The 15,694-nt window shown below is 40.3% G+C and overlaps 1 protein-coding gene across 1 annotated transcript in view; it reads left to right on the forward strand.

Moving 5' to 3' along the window:
- The window catches only part of LPL (lipoprotein lipase), a 26,722-nt gene extending 12,389 nt beyond the window's left edge, over positions 1-14,333 (forward strand). Inside the window, exons 3-10 of the mRNA XM_023736628.1 lie at positions 1,263-1,442; positions 2,770-2,881; positions 3,824-4,057; positions 5,568-5,810; positions 7,821-7,941; positions 9,914-10,096; positions 11,699-11,803; positions 14,135-14,333. Coding sequence (XP_023592396.1) covers positions 1,263-1,442; positions 2,770-2,881; positions 3,824-4,057; positions 5,568-5,810; positions 7,821-7,941; positions 9,914-10,096; positions 11,699-11,803; positions 14,135-14,165 — 1,209 coding nt within the window. The 3' untranslated portion in view covers positions 14,166-14,333. The remainder of the gene's footprint in view (positions 1-1,262; positions 1,443-2,769; positions 2,882-3,823; positions 4,058-5,567; positions 5,811-7,820; positions 7,942-9,913; positions 10,097-11,698; positions 11,804-14,134) is intronic.
- The last annotated feature ends 1,361 nt before the right edge of the window (positions 14,334-15,694 follow it).

A 15,694-nucleotide genomic window follows, 5' to 3' on the forward strand; every position in this document is an offset into this window, starting at 1 on the left:
ATTGGAATTACACTAAGAAGAATCTGGTTTCTACAAGTCTTCCCTTAAAACCTGCCTTAAGCATGAATTTCAAAGTCTTTTTTGTCTGGTTAGGACAAAGTTGAGTAACCTTCACCATGGTTACAGCATGACGTGCTGTCAGATCATATTGGTGGTGGGTGGATTTGGGGTTTTATCTCAGGTGGTTACCTTGAACAAGCTCATGGCAGGATGGTCTGGAATCTCAGCGTGCATTTTTGTTTTATTGAGTTTTGATTATTTTAAAGGATGTATCTTTGCTAAGGTGTCCAGTGTCTCTTCTCTGACAGCGTCAGTTAAAATTCTACCTGAATAGAGTTAATGTGAGGGCCCCGTAGTTATCTTAACTTTGACTTCTGAGGTTCTTATTAACAAGGAGCAAAGACTTACAACTGGCAGCCTGCTTATCTCCAAATAGGACCAGCCTAATCATTTGAGAAATGTGACTATCGATGTTGTGGTTGTGTGCCCTCGAGTTGATTCCAACTCATAGCAACCCTGTAGGACAAAGTAGAACTGCTCCATAGGGTTTCCTAGGCTGTAAACCTTTACGGAAGCAGGCTGCCACATCTTTCGCCCGTGAAGCGGCTGGTGGGTTCGAACTGCCATTCTTTAGGTTAAACCTCATTAATTTTTACTCTGATAATGAAGAATCTGAGAAAATTGTGAAGAAGTGTGAGCTAAAGCTAATCATTTTCTTATCTATTACAAAAGAGATTGCTAAACAAACTTTCTGTTAGGATTAATGTTTAAAACTTTAGCACATAAAATGTTGTACGTAAAATACTCTTTATAAAAAAAGAAGAAGAAAAAATACATTCACAGCCCCCAAAAGAGTTCTGTTGAGAAACATTCATTAGCCTAATTGAAAGTAAGTAAACTAAAATTCTTTTAAAATAGTCTGTCATTCTGCTGCAGATGTTTGACTCATTCAGACTGATCTTCCCTCCTAGTTGTACAAATTATAGACATTTTACTGAACTTATAAAACATGCTTTTTAAATTGAAAATGTGGTAAACCCCAGTCTGCCATTCCTGAGCTCATCACACCCCTTTGTCATACTCAAATTTGCCTCACAAGGGCAGGCGCTAGTCTCTGGCCACTTTTCTGAGGTTTGATCTTTCATCTGAGCCATTGGGCTCCTTGTGAATTTTTTTCCACTTCACACAGCTAAATTGGGTCAGCATATCTATAACAAGTTGTAAATGGGCATTTTAAAAATGCTTGTATCATCTTTTTTCAGGTGACAGGAATGTATGAGAGTTGGATACCCAAGCTTGTGGCCGCCCTGTACAAGAGAGAACCAGACTCCAACGTCATTGTGGTGGACTGGCTGTTGCGGGCCCAGCAGCATTATCCTGTGTCTGTGGGCTACACCAAGCTGGTGGGAAACGACGTGGCTAGGTTTATCAACTGGATGGAGGTAAGACTGGATGAATGTGTCCAGAAAGATCTCTTGGCTAGAGCTAGGCAGGTGGCTGGTCTTTTTTCCTGTTCGTTTAACTATAGACATTTTCCGGGGCAGTTGAAATCTTCAGAAGGTCAGCATGGACATTATTTTTTGGCCAAAAGCAGTATTAAGATAATAATACCAAGGCATAGTCTTGCCTTGCCCTGTCCTTTGATATTTTCATAATGAATAGATCTGCTGAGATCAAGAACTAAGGGGGCAGAGCAAACAAAAACTTGTTATTTCAGGACAGAGGGAAGATGTCATATTAAGCCAAATCCTTCTTCACCAGTTGACTGCCATATGGAAATTTTATCCTGGCTTTGACCCCTGTTAGAATGCCAATCTCTCTGGCAAAAACTGTGGTTGTTGTCATTGTTGTAGCAGTAGAACTGCCCCATAGGGTTTCCTAGGCTGAAATCCTTAGGTGAGCAGATCCCCAGTCGGTTTCTCCCGAGGAGCAGCTGGCGGATTTGAAGTGCTGACCTTCTGGTTAGCAGCCAGGCACTTAACCATTGTACCACCAGGGCTCCTGCAGTATTTATCCCTTTGTGTGGATTAAGGATCCAGATTTTTGTTGCGGGCTGGGAAATAGAGGGAATTAAGGAAGGATGAAGACTGCAAGGGTGGTGTGGAGGTTATGAAGTGACAGAGGGCCTGGAGTATTGACCTTGGCTGGTGGTTTTGTCCCCTTTGGCTCTCTGAGACCATCCTCTGAAAAATTAACTTTGAAAAGTATCTTAGGGTTGAAAGGAAGCTAATACTCTGACAAGGCCAAATTATTTAAACCAAATCATTGGAGGTAAAAATAAACTGTGTTCATGGTACTGGCTGTCAGAGGACAAATGTTCTTATCTTGGCTCTTCCTCTAACCAGGCAAACGAACTTGGGCGAATCAGATCCCCTCCATGGGCCTCAGACTCGCTGTAAAATGAGGCAGCTGGACCAAGTGTGTGTGGTCCCTTCCCACTGTAATGTTTTCTGATTATAAATTGTTGCTTGGCTATGGTAAAGTGATACGGAGCATTTAGAGTAGGGAATGATGGGATAAAGTTAAATATACATATTATATAATTTCAGATATATGGGGAAACTTTCTAATTTAAATCTGTTCTGAAAGAAAGAGAAAAATCTCAACACAGAGTATATGTTTTTCTCTCTTACCCGTAACACAAAATGAAAATAAACATAATTTTTTGCATTGTCTGTATTTTGAAAACCCTATTTATAATCACTTTATTTTCTTTAGTTTTGATCTTTTGCAAAGGACTGTAAGAACTTGTTTTTTTCTGTTCCTAAGGATGAATTTAACTATCCTCTGGACAATGTCCACCTCTTGGGATATAGTCTTGGAGCCCATGTTGCTGGCATTGCAGGAAGTCTGACCAATAAGAAGGTCAGCAGAATTACTGGTAAGAAAGCATCTTATCACAAAAAAAGTCGAGATGGCCACCGTTCCCAAAGAGAATCTGGGCAGCGTTCATTAAATACTCACATGTGTATGGTGGTCTTCTAGGAGATATGCCTGGTCTTTGCTTATCTCATGATAGGGCTGCTTTTCAGGAGTAAGATAAAATACAGGTCCTTGCTCTCAGCCCTGGCTCAATGATTAAGAGCTCAGCAGCTAACCAAAAGGTCAGCAGTTCGAATCTACCAGCTACTCATTGGGAACCCTATGGGACAGTTCTACTCTGTCTTGTAGGAGCACTATGAGTTGGAATAGACTCGATGGCAACAGGTTTCAGTTTTTTTGTTTTGTTTGTTTTTTTTGCTCTCATGGGCTTACTCTCTCCTGGCAGTAGCACAGAAAATAGAGCACGGAGTCAAGCATAGAAAGGCCACAGACTTCTCTGAGAAGAACTCTGTTTTCCTCCTCGTCCTTCTTCACTGTGCTTTGGTAGTGTGTGACACATAAGTTGCTTCTCACATAGATCCTGGGAGAAATGAAGAAGGGTCAACACCAGACGCAGTATGGAAAAAGGAAGATAGTCATCTATGCCAGTCGTAGTAGACAGATGTTTTGGCATGTGTAGAGAAAGAGAAAAAAGCCACCACCACTTAAAGGTCTTCCCATCAGATTCAGAAATAATTTACAAAAGGAAATCAAGCCATCCCAAGTGAAAATTGCTAGATAATGGCTAGTTTAAGAGGCACAAGGCCATTTTTGAAGGAGTCTAGTCTACTTTTATGGCTCTTTTGGTAATTTAAATATCCAATTAGTATAGAACAGGAGTTAATAAAATCTAAATATCTGCCAATTCCATTCCAATGAAGAGCAAGGGGTTGCTAATGTGATACTGATGGGGACTAAAAACAGGTTTAAAAGCTGTGGGGCCTTGTTTTTTCCCACTAAGGCCTAGATCCAGCTGGACCGAACTTCGAGTATGCTGAAGCTCCAAGTCGCCTTTCTCCAGATGATGCGTATTTTGTAGACGTGTTACACACATTCACCAGAGGATCACCTGGCCGAAGTATTGGAATCCAGAAACCAGTAGGGCATGTTGACATTTACCCTAATGGAGGCACTTTTCAACCAGGCTGTAACATTGGAGAAGCTATTCGAGTGATTGCCGAGAAAGGCTTTGGAGGTAAATATGATCTGAAATGAATTAAACATGGATTTTGTTCTTGACCCTTATTGACCCACTGCCCTACCCATTACCCACAGAGGACGTACTGTTAATATACACATTTGACCGAGATATGTTTCAGAAGAATTCCATCACAATCAGCATGGGTACTTTCTGTGGCCAGACAGAAAACCATTTTATCTTTTATTTAAGTGCTCAACTGCTAGCCAAAAGCTTGGTGGTTTGAACCCACCCAGAGGTGCCTGGTAATCTGTTTCTGAAAAGTCATAGCCTTGAAAACCTTTGGAGCCGTTCTACTCTGCACACATGCGGACTCCATGAGTTGCAATCAACTCAATGGCAGCCAACAGCATACCATGGGTGGTATAAATGGTTAACACATTCAGCTACTAACCGAAAGGTTCAAGGTTCAAGTCCACCCAGAGGTGCTTCAGAAGAGAGGCCTGGCAATCTACTTGTGAAAAACCAGCCATTGTAAACCCTATGGAGCACAGTTCTAGTCTGATACACATGGAGTCGCCATGAGTTAGAGTCAACTCAGGAACTGGTAACTGGTATACTACATTGTACTGTACTTACAGAAGCAAGAGAAAGTAAAGATGAGATTTAGGCAGGAAAATGCCACTGCCCTCAGTAACGGCAATAAAAAATTTTATCTGACCACATACTATTACATTTTGAATGTAGTTGCAAAGCCAGTGGAGTGATTTTTGAATTTTACTGAGTGAAAGAAGTGTTCATTAGTTGGCCTTAAGAGACATGCAAATCAGAAAAAAATCACCATTCCCCAGCAGTAAGTTTTCCAAAATTTTAAGAAGAAAAAAAATAATTTAATATTTATTTTAATAAGCATGTTAGCTTGTGTTCAATTTATTGTTTATTTTAAGGGCCCTTTGCATACTTTGTAGTACATTGGGATCTACCTACAGTCAATATGATCAAGGCTTTTGTACACGTTATAGAGCTTACAGCGTAATGTTACTGTTTTCAATTGTTACAAAATCTTATGGTAATAGACCCACTCTTATGACATTGCTGATTATTTCTGTGATTTATTTCGTAGGGATACACCCTTAATTATATATAGTTATCTATGATAAAGCACTATTCATTTAAAAATTATGCTGTTTATGGTGTGGTTTCTGGAAGTGCATTTCTTGAAGCATTGGATGCTTTCTTTCTTTGTATAAGAGAAAGATAAAATAAACTGGAAGAAATCAACTTTGGCCTTGGATGTCTGTCACCATGGCTTCATAAACATATTCATAAATATAAGACAACAGAAAAATCAAAAATTACCTGTGAACTTGTAATTTTGACACTCTTGAAGGTAGGTAAGCAACTGTCAACTGCTTAAATAAGACCTATAGTCATAGATTCACAGGAATAGACCCTGAGGTCTTTTTATTCTAACACTTCACCTAAACTATTTTAGACATGCACAATGAAACACCCACTGTGGACTGTAGCAGAGTTAACATTTTTCTTCGTGTCTATGTTTCCCTAGACATGGACCAGCTAGTGAAGTGCTCCCATGAGCGTTCCGTTCATCTCTTCATTGACTCCCTGTTGAATGAAGAAAACCCAAGTAAGGCCTACCGGTGCAGTTCAAAAGAAGCCTTTGATAAGGGGCTGTGCTTGAGTTGCAGGAAGAACCGCTGCAACAACCTGGGCTATGAGGTCCATAAAGTCAGAGCCAAGAGAAGCAGCAAAATGTACCTGAAGACTCGTGCTCAGATGCCCTACAAAGGTAGGCTGGAGACTCTTGCAAATAAGGAAAATCAACTTAGTCCTATTTTTTATCACACACATTGCATCACATGTTCTGATTCTATTTGGTACAGAGATTATAAAGTAATGTTACCAACCCCTGAGCCCTCGCGTGTGTTTCTGTTGATTGAGAGGAAGTTCTGATGATCCATTTTACTGTTGCTCCTAATTCCCACTGCCACAATGGCCCCAGTGCACAGCCTGCACAATGCTGTTTAGCACCCCTGCTTGCCACCCGCCTCTCTACATGTGACCAGTAGGATAGTCTAGTCCATCAGCACCAGGCCCAGAGTTAATTTGAAGCTAATTCTTTCAGTCAGGGGTAAGCAAACTATGGCCCACGGGCCAAATCTAGCCCATGGCCTATTTTTGTAGTAAAGTTTTATTAGAATACAGTCACATGCATTCGTTTACATGTTGTCTATGGCTGCTTTCACGCGACCCTGGCAGAGCTGAGTAGTTAACCACAGAGAGAGTATGGCCCACAGAGCCTAAAATATTTACTATCTGGCCCTTTACAAAAAAAGTTTGCCAATCTCTGTGACTCAGAATCAACTCAACAGCAACTAACAACAACAAAGTTTGCTTTAGAAGATGGCAAGAACCACCTGTATTTTACCGCGCAACTATCTGTGGGAGGGGCATTCTAAAACATTTCTGAGGTATTTCCATTTTGTCATAATTTGTTTCATAGTTGAATTTCAAACTTGGCATCTTGCTTAGAACAAGACTTAAAGGAATGGAGGGGAGACAGGACAGGAGGTAATCAGATAAATCTAGTGAGAGGGACTTATTTGAAAAGGCCAGCTTGTATGGAGTCCAGGTAGAAGCCTGAGGGAAGGGATGATATTAAAGAATAGTTTCCCAAGGTCAAATATATCTGATCTAGACACCCATTTATAAGGTGGTTTGTTCGGATCTGCAAAGGTACGTTTGGTGGCATGGGGGTTTGGAGTCCCTGTTGCTCAGGGAAACCTTTTATCCAATGAGGGAACCCTCAGTTTCGCTGGCTCTCAAAACCAGGAAGTATGAATGTAGAGTAGACACAGATAGGTCTTGCTGATCATCTGGCATCTTGCAAGTGCCAGCTTAGCACTCAGTCAGTGTTCGTAGGGGGCACCGCAGACACTGAGCTGAATTCTGGTGCTTCAACAATCCTAACTTCTGCTCTGGCTTTTAACCTGCAAAGGCTCGATTTAACCCCAAACCCTATTTCTCTTGGCCCTTTAGCAGCAATGTCTTAAGCTTGCTGCCTTTCCATCCCTTTAACCTTCCCACAACCCCATTTACTCAGGGTTTTTGGTGGGGCTGGGGGAAAGAGCGGGGAGGAGATGTAGAATTTCACGTACTTGCTTCCAGAGGTGCTCCCTAATACAGGACACTTTGGGACGGGCTTTGTGAGGCAGTCCATACGGCCTCACTGGTGATTCAATGCAAGAAGTTTTATTGTGCGCAGGCTACTCTACTCTGTGCCAGATGATGGGGAAATAAAGAGAAAGAGCATGAGCCTCGGGCCTGAAGGAGCTTACAAGCCAGTTAGGGAGGTCAGATATACCCATGAGACAAGAAACGTGGGCACATACAGTGACACAGTAGCAAATGCTAAATATGCTTGGTACAGATGCTAAGGGACAAGACGGCCAAGGACAGGTGGAGTTTATGGAGAAAGCATCTGAGTGTTTTGACCTCTTAATTTGCTCTCCCTTCAAAGATGGGTGTTTTCTAGACTGCTTGGCAATTCAGATACACTTCTCCCCCACCCCCAATCCACTACAGCCACACTTTTCTGGAATATGGAATTCAGGGTCCGAATTTCCTAAAAGTGGACACTGTACAGAGAGGACGAAATATTTCCAAGACCCATTAATAGGCCTGTGTGTGTGCACTGCCTCTTTGGTTAGTAGTATGGCTCTGAATTGTCTAATTGTTTGGGGTCTGTAGTGTTTACGTAAAGACTGATCAACCTTTGTTCCAATTTCCTCCCCTACAGTCTTCCATTACCAAGTGAAGATACATTTTTCTGGAACTGAAAGTTATACGCAGACCAACCAGCTGTTTGAAATCTCTCTGTACGGCACTGTGGCCGAGAGCGAGAACATTCCTGTCACCCTGTGAGTAGTCAAACGAGTCCGCTCCAGCGGAGGTGCTTATCATGGAACTGCTTCCTGCTAACCACTGGTCTGAGAAATAGAAGTGCAGGAGGACACCTAGAGAACAAGTCTCTAGCTTACGAAATTGGAATTTTGGAATTGAGGTCTTTGCTCTGTTTCATATTGAGAAAAAAAAATTCAAATTTTATTTTATTTTCATTTGCTGTCCATTTTGCTTGTTATATCTGCTTATTTCTTTTGTACAGTTTTTAAACAAACCAAAAACCCACTGCCATCGAGTCAATTCCAACTCATAGTGATGCTGCAGGACAGAGTAGAACTGTCCCATAGAGTTTCCAAAACTATAAACCTTTACAGAAGTCAACTGCCACATCTTTCTCCCTCAGAGTGGCGGGTGGGTTCAAATCACCAACCTTTCAGTTAGCAGCCAAGCACTTTAACCACTGCTCCTCTTTTAAACAACACAACAATTAAATTCCCTCAAAAGTCTGACATTTAAAAAAATAATCAATAGTAACAAGAAATCCCTCTATAGGTATAAATACAAGTGTATACCCGAAACCCCTTGCCACTGAGTTGATTCTGACCCATAGTCATCCTGTAGGACAGAGTACAACTGCCCCATAGGGTTTCCTAGGCTGTGATCTTTATGCAAGCAGACTACCACATCTTTCTCCCACAGAGCAGATGGTGGGTTCGAACTGCTGGCCTTTCAGCTAGCAGCCAATGCTTAACCACTGCGGCACCAGAGCTCCTTGCAATGTGTATAGAGGAGATATATCTATATATCTATATATATATATAGATAGATGTATAGTAAAAAGCCCACGATAAAGTGTTACTCTTGACTGTTGAGCAAAGGAGTACAAAATTACGGCAGCTTTAAGATGTCATTTTATAATTACTAAATGAACAAACCTTTTCAAATACCTAGTGCTGATGAGCCTGTGCAGCAGGTACGTTCACACACATTCACACACCATCATGAATTAACAGAACCCTCCAGGTGAGGAGGAAACCCTGGTGGCGTAGCGGTTAAGAGCTACAGCTGCTAACCAAAAGGTCAGCACTTTGAACGCACCAGGTGCTCCTTGGAAACTCTATGGGGCAGTTCTACCCTGTCCTGTCAGGTCATTATGAGTCGGAATCGACTTGACAACAATGGGTTTGTTTTTTGTTTTGGCCCGGATAAGGAAGGCAATGTGGTGACAGCTTTCAATAGCCAGCCACCCTATGGGACAGAGTAGAACTGCCCCATAGGGCTTGCAAGGAGAGGCTGGTGGATTCAAACTGCCAACTTTTTTGGTTAGCAGCCGAGCTCTTAACCACTGTGCCACCAGGGCTCTTTTAAATAGCTATCAAATGTTATTGCATGTAATTCACCCTAAAGAAATAGCAAAAATTTTTAAAAAGCTGTGTGGCAAAAGATGTTCATTGCAGTGGAATATGTAATAGCATAAATGAGAAACAAAGTAAGTGTCCAATATCAAGGCAGTGGTTAATTGTGGTTTATCGAGCCAATAAAATCAATTTAGCCTTTAAAAACAATAGTTATTAAAGACTAGGTAAAAGCATGGCAACATGTCCAAGATAAAATACTAAGCGAACAAGAAAGTATAGAGACTTGTATGTACTCTTTGCAATCAAATAAAAATATGTTCATATAGTGGTACAAAATGAAAAGGAATACATGAAAATGAAAATAATGCCTCTGAATGATGGCTTGTGGGATTTTTTTCTCTTTTAAAAATTGTACTTAATAGTTTATTGTTAGGATGCAGGTTGGAATAGAGTCAAGGAATATGAATGTCTTTTTAAATACACTAAATGCCACTACATTCATCTTGAGTATTTTGTTGGATATGTTTTGCATTTTTTAAATATCTCCCAAACAATAAAGCTATTTACAGCTTGAAAGAAAAGAAAAGAAAAGATTTTCAGAACTAACCAAACATGTTGACTGTTTATCCAGGCCTGAAGTTTCCACAAATAAGACATACTTCTTCCTAATATACACCCCAGTGGATATTGGAGAACTGCTCCTGTTGAAACTCAAATGGAAGAGTGATTCATACTTCGGCTGGTCAGACTGGTGGAGCAAACCTAGCTTTGCTATTGAGAAGATCAGAGTAAAAGCAGGAGAGACTCAAAAAAAGTAATTAAATTCATTTTTTGTCTCCATTCACTCCAAATTCAAGTTAATGTCATTAGGGATAACATTTCAGGAGCCTTCAACATTCAGGAGGAATTTTAGTAAGCCTTGACTTTAATACTATATGACTGAGATAATTACACCTAGAATTGTTTAGGACTGTTCCTTTATTATGATACTGGGAAATAATAGTATTTCTGCATATCATGTAAGGAAAGCATAAGCTCTGAATTGGTCACAGTTGTTCAGAGGGAGAGCTGGGATTAAAAATCGGACCTCTCTGGTTTCTCACTTAGCGTTCTTTCCTGCATGCACAAAACCATTATGGAGCAAACCTCAGAGATGTTATTTCGACATTCAAATATTAAAACCAATCTCTTCAAAAAGGACGAGATTCCAAGCTAATCTCTTCCTGTCTCCCCCACCCACACCCCACCCCACAGATATCTATAAAATGAATTGCATAGAGAGCCCTGTAGGATTTAAAACTTTCCTATTAGATGTACATGGATTTTGCAAAGTGCAGTGTGGTTTTATTGTTAATAAAAACGACTCTTTAAATTAGTATTGATAAACTACATCGCTTTAGTCATTTGCTTTTATGACCAAAAAGACATGTTGCAGACAGAAAGGCTACACAGAACATTTGTTCCTGTAGCAGGGCCCGTTGATGGCTGATTCCCTAATTCCTTAACGCAGATACTAAGAGCTGGTATATTTGATCCTGTGACATCGCTTGGTGAAAGCCTTATGATGTTCAGGCTGCTCCAGCCTGTCTATAGATGCCCATCTGGATTGATTAACTTAAGTCTATTGCTGAGCAATGGGTCAGGCCCTCAGATGGCCCTTCTGATTCAGATGTGTTGCTGATTGGAATGGTCTGGATGTTAATTATTGGAAAAATCAAAAAAATTAACTAGATTTCAGGCAAACCATAGACAAAGCCCATAAAATAAACAGTAACACCCGAGAGGAACAAGCTCCTTAAAACGATCAATTACGTGTGATCAAAAGGGCAACATTTGCCCAAAAGCAAAGGTAAGGCAGGAAGGGATAGAAAATCAGGATGAAAGGCAACAGGGAATCTAGGACAGAAATGGAGATAGTGCTGACACGTTGTGGGGAATGAAACCAATGTCAAGGGAAAAAAAAATAACTAGAACAATCCCGTAGGATTTAAACACACCTGACCAAACCACCACACTTTTTTTTTTTCCTTTTTAGTGCCATGAAACAACCACACCAATTTATTTATCTCACATATCTACAATTTGGGCAAAGCTCAGTGGGAAGGTTCCCTCTTACTCCACATAGCATCAGCTGAGGTGGCTCAACTGAGGGCTGGATGATCCACTTCCCAGATGGCTCAATCACGCGGCTGACAAATTGGGGGTGGCTGTTAGCCGGCACCCCAGCTGTGGCTGTGGCTGAGACCCTTACACATGGCCTCTTCCTGTGGTCTGGGGTTCCTATCAGCCTGGTGGCTGGGTTCTAAGAGCAAGCGTCCCAAGAAGACCAGGCAGAAGCTGCATCCCCTTTCGAACCCACGCATTTTCAAAAAGTCATTTCTATGGTTCCACATGGCATGCTCATTTTCTTCGACAGGGTGATCTTCTGTTCTCGGAACAAAGTGTCTCATTTGCAGAAAGGAAAGGCAGCAGAGGTATTCGTGAAATGCTACTCCAGGTCCCTGAATAGAAAGTCTGGCCGGTAAGTATCATGGGCCAACCTCTCCGGGCATCCTGAGCCTACACTCAGAGGGGATCCAGCCTTATCACTATGCTATCTCTTGTAGTCAGATCCTGCATAGGCACCATCAGAAGCACCGTTTGCTTTTTGCAGCGCTTTCTCTTATTTTCTTTCTTTTTTTTCTGCCCCTTCTCTCAGCCTACTCCCTTCCATCCCAGGCCCACTTTTTAGATTTTATTTTTTGAACTACCACTAAATCATCATTTCTTCTCTTCTCTGATGCATCCCTGCTCTGACACAAGTTTAGCAATTGTCATATGGCCAGGGGTGCTGCTCTTCCTAGGATAGATCCAGGTCAGTAAAACATCTCATGTCACCAGCTGCAGCAGCGTTGATGCTCCAAGGTCCCATGACAGGAAGCCAAAGGGGCAGCCAGCAAGTACCCATCTCAAAACTGCCAAAGATGGCAGCTCATGGAGTTAGAGTATAGAAAACTGTTCTCTTTTCCATCTCAAAACAACTCCTTGGCTCTTTCCTACCTGACCTTTAAGGCTAATCCACATGGCAGCTGGCAGCTGAATCTTTCCAGAGCGTCAGTCCTAAGTGGAGACTAAGCATGTGACCTTATCCACTCCTCTGCTGAATTTCCTGAATATGCCAGTTTCATTCCTCCACTCGTTCCTCTGCCAGATGCCAAGTGCTAATGAGTTACAGGTATGAAGGAGAGAAAGCTTAGATCATGTAATACAAGCCAGTGACACAAGAAACAATAGGGTAGGCTGGTCACAGCATCATCTGGAAATAGAAGAAGTAATTGCTTTAGGCCTGTCCTCTTCTCCTAGTTCTACTTATAAACCTGCATATGCAAGAAAACGATATTAAAGATCCTATGTGGGATATCTCAGTTTTTCATTTCTATTTATATAATGTAATTTGTACAGGTTCAGCATGGATAGATTAAAACTCATTGCCATCAAGTCAATTCCAACTCATAGCAACCCTACAGGACAGAGTAGAACTGCCCCATAGGGTTTTCAAGGAGCAGCTGGTGGATTTGAACTGCTCACCTTCTGGTTAGCAGCCAAACTCTTTAACCACTGCACCACCAGGGCTCCATGGATAGATTAGGAAGAATAAATAGGCTCAAAGAAAATAAAATCACTGAGACGCTATCACCCAGGGGCAACCACAAATAACGTTTTGGTTTATATCCTTCTGGATTTTATCTATGCATACGTAATATTTATATCTTTTTCATTTTTCAGAAAAAGGAAATTAAGGCATATATACTTTGAATGACAAGATGAGGCCTTCTATATTAAAAAAAATTAATCTAAGATCACTCAAGATAAAGTTGAAATGGAGCATAGTTACTGGTATTGAGCCAGGCCGAATAATTAAAACTCTTATCTAAGTGGAGACTTTTCTATTAAGAGGTTCATTGCTTTGTTTTTACTTATCACAAATCTGAGGCAGTTTCACATTTGCTTCAATTCTTAGAAAGGGACCCCTATATGAAGTTTTATATACATGCATTTACATCACACACAACCATATACAAACACATACAAACATTCTTCCAAATGTATATGAATGTAAAAACAAAACCAGAAAATTAGGGAAAACTCCAGCTGTTTCTAAAGTATTTCTGGTCATATTATTTATACATTATAAGAATTTATCTGAGAAAGTCTAATGATACATTCTCGGTCTGATTATAGAGTTACCGTATTTTTGCAAATAGTGCACCCACACATAATAATGCGCATAGCGCGCCTAGGAAAATAACGCGTGAGGGGTTGCGCGGTTGGCAAAAAGTGTATAACGTGCACGTTATTTGCATAAAATACAGTACTGAGACAACAAATATTTAGGTCAGCCTTTTGTTATGCATTTGAATATAATCTAGGAGGTAGTTATGAGTTAGACTAATAACCTGCAGTTTCTCTTCTCTGTGACCAAAGTAAATTAAATAAAAGGTTCTCATTCTCATCTTTTGTTATCCCCTTAGTAGTAGTCTTACACCACGAGAAAGGAAAAAGGCTTTTATTTTGATAAGCTTAGAAGTAAGAAATCCTCCTAAATTTTGAAAGTATTTGGGTCCATCCTCTGAAAATGATACTCCATGTTGTGACTTGGATGTATAGATGTTACAGCATGTCTCATTCCTAGGAGCCTGCCATTTTCTCTAGCCCACTATCCATATCTCCCTGGGTTTATTCTCACAACTTTTGTTCTGAACTTCCAGTTGAATACTTTTTCATCATAAAAGTGGTGGGGGAGGAGAAGGAATTGTAAAACAATAAGCAGGAAATAAATTGCCCTTCTTCTCTGCTTTTTCTCAAAAACTAGGCAAACCCACACAAAGAAGAACAGCATATGAATTCTGTGAAGAATGAAGTGAATGAAGTAACTTCTACGAAAGATGCCCAGTGTTTTGAGTGTTTAAAAGTGGATTTTCCTGAGTATTAATGCCAGCTATACCTTTATTAGTTCTTTTCAGAGACAGTCTCAAACACTAAAAAGTGGCTAATTCAGTTTGAGGAATATAATGGCCAGATAGCACATCTTCCTACCTTAAGAATTAAGAAATAAGAATTGTTTGGGCCCATGGTGAAATAAGTCTCCTTCATGAGGCACATTTAACCAAAGCCTAAAATTGATTAGAACCTCATATTTCAATTGGAATTGTAGATTTTTCTGAGCTGATGCCTTCCCAAAGTTTTCTCCAAGCCTGAATATAGAAAATTGTTTTCTGGGGCATGAGTCAGAAATATCCATGAGACTGGCCATTTACTTACCAGTAAAAATACCTGATTTTTATTTTTTTTTGGAATGACTCTCCTCCTCCTGCCACTGAGATGTGTCTCAAGAGTTAACCAATTAACCAGTGACTGGGAGAGATGGACTGAGGATGTGGTTGACAAAGCACTGAACCTTTAAACACTCCCTGCAGCTGGCTTGCATCGCAATTACCTGACAAATTAAAGGAGATATAACATTTAGATCCATGAATTCTTAATAGGCTTCACAGTTATTGCCTAATCTCCCTCCTCCCCCTTTTTTTTTCTTTGTCTCAAGAGTATACTTTAACACTTTAATCATGTTCGCCTGTAATCTTCAGCTGACGTCTAATTTGAGCTGTGGAGAAAGAAAATGGTACCATAGTTTTACTATCAGATTTTTAAAATTACATTTATCAACTTGAAGGCATTTCATATTCAATAATTATTATTCAATTAGGTGTACTTCAGTCATACTTCAAGGCTTTCTCTTTCTTTTCTGGTTTTTAACAAGAAAGTGTGTGTTCAAAGTCAAATTTTGTGTCATCTGAATTCCCACAAATTTCACACAAGGACCATTTTTACTAAATAAAGAGGTGGAAAAGTTACTGGGATATATTCATGGCAGTGTATATAAACCATTATGTGCAGCTCACAGAGTCCTCAACTGCCATTGCCGCATGAAAGTGCCAGAAGGATTGTTATTGTTGTTTCTAACAACTCATCAAGAATGAGTGAACAAATATTTATAAACTAGATCTCATATTTTCAGAATGTTTTTCTGTATCTTAATATAAAATGGTAAAGAAGTCAAACATCTCAGAGGCTATTGCTGGGAACCCAAACTGTGAAAGTGTGTGGGTATCTGAGCTCATACTCATATATAAAATTTCTCACATGCTTATTATTATTCTGCATGATTTGGAGGGCAAACAATCAAGAGATGTGTTGCAACATGTTGGAGAAGAAATAGTTCCGGAGGTGCCAGAACTGTAGCTTTTTATCTGAGAAATATGGTTGTGCCTATGTAATGTGTAGGACAAATGTGATCGATACCAGCAGACTTGGAATGAATTCTCTCAAAAAATAAAATGATGTGCGAGTTGAGGTTGGCATCCCCCTTTATTGT

This window comes from Trichechus manatus, unplaced genomic scaffold, assembly GCF_000243295.1.
Source record: "Trichechus manatus latirostris isolate Lorelei unplaced genomic scaffold, TriManLat1.0 scaffold00090, whole genome shotgun sequence".
Classification (NCBI taxonomy): Eukaryota; Metazoa; Chordata; class Mammalia; order Sirenia; family Trichechidae; genus Trichechus; species Trichechus manatus.